Source organism: Crocodylus porosus, unplaced genomic scaffold (genome assembly GCF_001723895.1).
Source record: "Crocodylus porosus isolate Cpor-Errol unplaced genomic scaffold, CroPor_comp1, whole genome shotgun sequence".
Classification (NCBI taxonomy): domain Eukaryota; kingdom Metazoa; phylum Chordata; order Crocodylia; family Crocodylidae; genus Crocodylus; species Crocodylus porosus.
In genome coordinates, this window is record NW_017728886.1 from 180,272,260 (window position 1) to 180,278,838 (window position 6,579).

At 35.3% G+C, this 6,579-nt stretch overlaps 1 protein-coding gene across 2 annotated transcripts in view; it reads right to left on the bottom strand.

Annotated features, from left to right (window-relative positions):
* Nucleotides 1–204: 204 nt before the first annotated feature.
* The window catches only part of VAPA (VAMP associated protein A), a 47,146-nt gene continuing 40,771 nt past the window's right edge, over nt 205–6,579 (bottom strand). Inside the window, exons 5-6 of one of the 2 annotated variants that reach the window (XM_019545947.1) lie at nt 4,243–4,419; nt 205–2,854 (exon numbers count right to left, since the gene is read on the bottom strand). In XM_019545947.1, coding sequence (XP_019401492.1) covers nt 2,696–2,854; nt 4,243–4,419 — 336 coding nt within the window. In that variant the 3' untranslated portion in view covers nt 205–2,695. The other variant, XM_019545956.1, reaches the window with a different exon arrangement.

Genomic DNA, 6,579 nt, shown 5'->3' on the forward strand with positions numbered 1-6,579 from the left:
TATAAGAAACTTGTTCCATCTTGTGTTGTGGAAAAGCAAAAGTGTAATCTGTATTTTTAATTGAACTACAGCTGTGCATTTAACTTCACATGACTATATGGCCTTTATCATTTAACCATAATATTGCTATTAGCAGTGAGGATTATATTTCCCCATGCTTACATACACAAGTAAGCAAGCAGACAAAGTAAGACATTCTAACCATTTCAGGAACAGAGACAAACAATTTAATCCATATTACATAATTCACTGAATACAGTTGATCTCATCCAAAGTCACTCCTGAGAGCAAAATAGTTTCAGCATTACATTTTATATACAGCTATGAAGGGATTACTGGAAACCAGAAGAGTCTCCTTATACCATGGTATATATACTGGTTACGATGCCTGTTTATGCTTTCTTTCTGCAGAGAATTAGTCAAATCATAATATAGCTTGTTACCACCTGCTTGGTATTAAAAACAGATTAATATGCATTTTTATAATTTCTCTCTCATTACAGGTGGCCCTTTCCACACTGTAGTAATGCCAGACATCCAGCTAAAGTCAGGTGCATTGAAAAATGACTCTTTCTGCTCTATAGCCCAGAAAATACTGGCCATAATTACAAATCTTTATATACACTAGTTTAACTGTAAACAACACGTATAAGTCCTCTCCGTTTTTCCCCTTACACAATGGAGTAATTGCTGTCTGAACCAAACTACATCATCCACGCTACAGCCTGTTATTTTCCATGCTATCAGCTTCCTTTGAAAAACAGGCTCATGAAGTCTGATGCGACCCCATTTTGATAGAGCATAAATTAGAGAATTATAACGACTTGTGATCCAACAGAATCAAAATAATTTAGACTTTAGCATATTTTTCCAGTCATTAGGGTGAGGAGACTTGAATGCAGATACTGGAACATACAACTGGAAACACCTGTACTTGCATGCTTTTAAGTGAAAAGATAAGCAATATTTGTAATTTTTTCATTGTCTTCCTTGCACATATGCAAGATGTTTTATAAAAGTTTACCACAGATAGCTATGACAGTACATGATGTAATTATAACTTTCATTAAAAAAGCACTAGAAATTAAAGGCAACCAAGATAATGTATGTATTCTCTAGGACAATTTTTTTCTCAGCTACACAATGTGTGTATACACCAAGGTCTAACACACTTAGCTGCACTACATCAAGTCAAGCTGCTCAAAAAACACACATAATTTTGCTTACAGGAGTATTTTCCTTCCACAATTTGCCATTTAACAAGTAATTTCCTGTATTGGATTATGTTTGAAATCAGAAGTATGGATATATTTCGTTCCGATACTACTGTCAATTTTTTTTAATGACATGTATATCAGAAATGAGGCAAGACATAAGATTAAGTGCAGGGAAGCATTTCAGACCCAATAAATGCATTTTTTTAAACTTAGCTATACATGGTTAGTAACACAGAGAAATTTTACTAAGAGTTGCATAAAACAATTTTTTAAAAATTTTTGGACGTTGAGTAACTGAGGCTTACTCAGCACACAATTCCTCTGCATCACAGAAATTCATTTCGAGTATCTAATTACAAAGAAAAAATTGCATTTAAGAATATTTGCTAAAGTGGTATTACAAACATAACAGATAAGATAGTAAACTTGGATGGAGTACCCTTTATGAAATCCAAGAATCTGTTGTCCCTTGAAAGATACGCAACACACCCAAAAATGGAACAGAAGGCTGACTGCTCTCCGCCCACACAATCCAAGCAAATTTTTAATACCATGTGTTAAATACATTTGTCTACCAATTTTTATACCTGCTAGATAATCCAAATTATTCTTATGTCTGAACACGTTGGATAATTATTTCTATTGCTGAAGCAGCCAGCAAATGGTTCTTTAAATAAATAAAAAGGGAACCTCCTCCCCCCACAAAGCTTTAATTACAACAGTCTAAGCCAAGGATTTAAGCAGGTAAATTTTAAAATAGCCATTTGTTACATGTAGCAAGCTACCATGAACTTAAGAATTCCTTCTAGGAGTACAACAACACACAAACAGGCTACCCAGCAGAAAAATATGTTAACAATTTTATTTCTCTTTTAATGTTAAATATCATGGGACAGGATTGATTGTAAGGATGAAAAACTGTCAACAACTGCCTCACAAGGGATAAGAAAAAAAATTCTGCCATGATATTAGCAAAGAAAGATAAAGGAGAAAATTTACACAGTAAGAGGCACCATTCCCCCAGAATACCTCTTGTCATATTCCTGAACGAGTGGGATTAGCAATCTAATAAATCATTTTTCAAGAGGTAACAGCAACAGATAAAATTTTAAAGGATTATTAAAATAACATTTACAAGACTTTGAACAATTTCTGAACTCTTATTAAAACCACAAAAAGAAAGAACAATTCTTTATTTATGAATTTTCATAAAGGACTGAATGTGCAACTGACACCTGCTATTGATGATTTAAATGTACAATTTTGTCCAGTAGCCGAACAGTTTGTCTTTTATTTTAATTGTGTTTTTTAACCGTGCGAGATCATTAAAGGCAAAGCCTGTATGACGTTGTACACAAAAATGGTCACTTGGGCCATACTACCAATGAAGTGGTAGGTAAACAAATCTTTTCCTGGCCAAGAAACAAAAAGGAAGCCGCACTCTGCATGCTTCTCTCTCTCTCTTTCTCTCTCACTCTCTACAAGATGAATTTCCCTAGGAAGAATCCAATGAAAATGGCTGCAATTACAACAAGAAGAGAGGGAAGAGGATTGGAGCCATTCTCTCTGAGAGCCAAGGCTGTGGGCGATCCAGATTTATCTGAGTGTGCTACCTTTCTGAGCCTCAAGCCTTCCTCCTGAAAAGAAAAAATGGAAGAATCTGTGAATAAGATACCTATTAGAGAAAATGTAACCAGGAACTTGAATCTAAAAACATTTATGATCATAAAGAAAACAATAATTGGCATTACTTATTAAACTATGATATACAAGAAAAGCCATGACAAAGTAAATTTGAACCCATCATAACTGTCCTTAATTGAATACCTAATACACAATTTTTTTACCCTGCCCCTGTGCATACATCTTAATTAAAGGGAACAAAACACTTAACTGAAAACTTTGAGATCCATCTTTTAGTTGCACATTAAGATGGGATACCTGAAATCTAATTTTACGCTTTATTTTGCTGTATTCTCCGATATTGCTTCATTACAATTTTAGCTGTTAGCATTACTTTAGGTTTCTTTTTAAAAACAATTATTGCCAATATACAATAATCACACGTAACTGTATACTGTAAAGCAGGGGTTCCCAACCCCCGGTTCCACAGGAGGGTTGGCTACTGGACTGGAAGTGACCACGGACCAGCAAACTACAGACTGGAAGTGACTAGTATACTGCGGACTGGCAGCCGACCCGTTTTTACACTGAGCATACCAAGTATAAAAAAGGGTTGGCTGCCTGCCCACAGTATGCTGTTGGTCTCCAGTTTGTCAGTCCACAGCATAAAAAAGGTTGGGAATCCCTCCTATAAAACATTTAAAAACTAGCAGTATACAAAACCAACAGAAAGTAATAACAAGTTAGCGACAACTAGTATGCCAACATTTCATCATGTGCAGTGCTGTTAGTTTATATCTCACCTATACATACGTTCAAAGGATTTTACCGTGTTTCATAAAAACTGACCAGAACTGTCAAGACTGAAAGGACAGCCAGCATTCTGTTTCAAAAGGACACAATTCGTTCCATTCTATCGTAACAAATAGTTAACTTGCAGAACTTTAGTATCTTAGCAGTATAAAAAAAATGTAGTAATGAAGTCTCAATAATTGGTGAGTATTTCGAACATACTTCTCATTATCCTGCGCTGCATATGTTCTTGCATAATGGAATACTAATTCTTAGATCACTTACATTTTAAAAATATTTTAATAAATTCACTTCTTGCATTTTACCCAGAAGCAGGATTTTAAAATGAGAAGAGTGACAATCTGGCTAAGACAGTTCTGAAGAAAGAACCTTTAATAAATTTTTGTTCTTAGAAAAATAATGTTACATCACAAATGAGCCCTGACATACTGATAACAGTACCTTAATCTCTCTAAAAAGGCCTGTCTCATTCTCCAAATTAGTTCCTTTAAGCATAATTTCATTTGCATGACTGAACATAAATCTATGGCTTTTAAATCAGATGCTTAGGAGCACCTCATTTTAATATAAAACACATTACAGAACTTACTTTCAGGTGCCGATTTTCATCTGACAGTTTCATCACTTCACCCTGAAGTCTTTTGCACTCTTCCACTAGTTTCCTTGTTTCAGTATCATTAAGTGAAACACTATGTGGTTTTGGCATCGGTCCATCCTGTTTAGATGTATTCAGCACTGGGGCAGACTTGCTTGATTCTATATCATTCTACAAATATTAAGAACGACTTAAGAATTTTACTTTTCAAGATGCGAATATTATTTAGATCTCAAAAACTGAAAAAAGCAAGCTACTACTACAGCATAGTTCAATAAAGTTAATATTTATTACTTATCTAAACAATGGAAAGATTTTTGACATTGATTTTTTCAACCTTCATTTGTAAGAACCTTAGAAGTCATCAGAACATTGCACTGTTTGTAGTTAGTGCTTCTGCCTTTGAGGGAAAAAAAGTTCTCTCAAACTAACTTGACCCAATAGGCATCCAAAGAACTTAAAGATGTGAACCTCCATTTGTACTTGAAAGGAAAAAGGCAAAAGAAAAATAATTAAGGTGACAAGAAACAAAAGGACACAGTAAAATAAAGTAGCAGGTAAAGAAAAACAGAGGTTCTATTAAGGACTAATACAATTAAGTACAGGGAAAAATATTGGGCAGGCATCTGGAATGCCTGGCAGTAAAGGCTCTCAAGGGATTTTACAAATGTTGACTGCACTTCATGGCTCTTTTTACTTTGAATTTAGGTAAATACGTGCAAAGGTTAAATGACCACCCAAAGTAAGCAAGGCTGTGACAAAGCTGCTAGTAAACTCCAGGAGTCTAGATTCCATGCTCTAAACATTGTATGTTGTCTTGTGGGCTTCACACCATTCCATATAGCAGTGACCTCAATTAACTACAGAGTTAAATGGATTTATAAAGTTCAGTATCCATGTTATAGTATTTTTATAAATAATTTTATCAGCTGCATTATTACATCTCCTTACATTTTAGATATTGTACAGCATGGCCACAAAGAACCTAAGGGCCATATCCTCCTGTACTGCCTATTACAGGGAGTCCTGTAAGATTCAAAAGAATACCTCAGGCATGACTAAGAAGAGCAGGATTTAGCACTTTTTATTGGTTTCTTATCTAAACAGAAACTCCACTAGACCCTAAAGCTTTTAACTCCCTGGAACAAACCTGCTTCTGCTGTCTGACCTCACTGATTGCCTCCTTCATGTCAATCTTCTGGCTATAGCTGGTAGGCGTCTGAAGAAACTTGTTGTTGGCTGGAGTGAAATACTTGTATCCTGGTGTAGGTAAATCCTGAGGTGGCAGGTGAGCCATACCCTCAGTGCTGTTCAGATTTCTCATTTCAAGAGTTAAAGGAGTGACTAAACCAACTGCTAAAGGATTAGGTTCTGCAACCCCATGCTGCTACTCAGAAAAACATAAATATTATGTACAGGCAGTAATAATATGAAGGTACCATGTTACAGAATATGCAAAAAAAGAGTTAGCTACAGGTGTTAGTTTTGTACAATAAGCATTTGGTGTTCTGGCTAAACTCTAAGGTTTAGTGTAAAATTAAATACAGCTACTTAGAATCTATGATGTAAAGAATGCAATGGCTTAATAGTAAGTGAGAAGTAAAAAATATTCCAACAAAATGAGTATCTATTAAAATTATGCTTAACCTTTACATTTCTGGTATTTCTAGTAGATGGGTTGCCAAAGATTGATACAAATTCCCATTTTATTGATATCTTCTTCCCAAAATATTTTCATACAACACCCAAAGCACTACATTAGAAGACTGTGTACAGCATTGTAGCCATCTGTAGGAAGTCTCTCTTGGGATTCAGAATTAAAGAATAGAAGAAATCATACCCAAAAGAGATTTTGCAATACAGGCAAAACCTGGTTGTTCTTACTAGGTACTGCTGGAAACACCTCTAATACTTCTACTAGGAACATATTTCCCATTGTGTATTTAGATAACACTCCCTTATAACATTATCAGCCACCCTGAATCCAACATAGCACCAGGGCACTAATCTGTTGCTACCACAAAGCACCAAATGCACTATGAGAGCACAATTTAAATATTTATACTTAACTGTACTCTTCACAGTCCTGCTCCCTTCTACGTTGTCAAGAACTGACAATTATCGTTATTTTAAATGACACACACAATTCAGAAAGGACAGTGCTCTTCTATACTGATGTCCTGAAATTATCATCTGCAACAGAGTTGTGGTTCTGCATCTTAAATTTCCGTGCTCTACCAGTAACATAAAAGATGGATGTCAAGATTATCCGTGCTAACCCAAGTGAAGAACCATGGAAACTAGGCCTGGAAGAGACCTCTGAAGGTCACA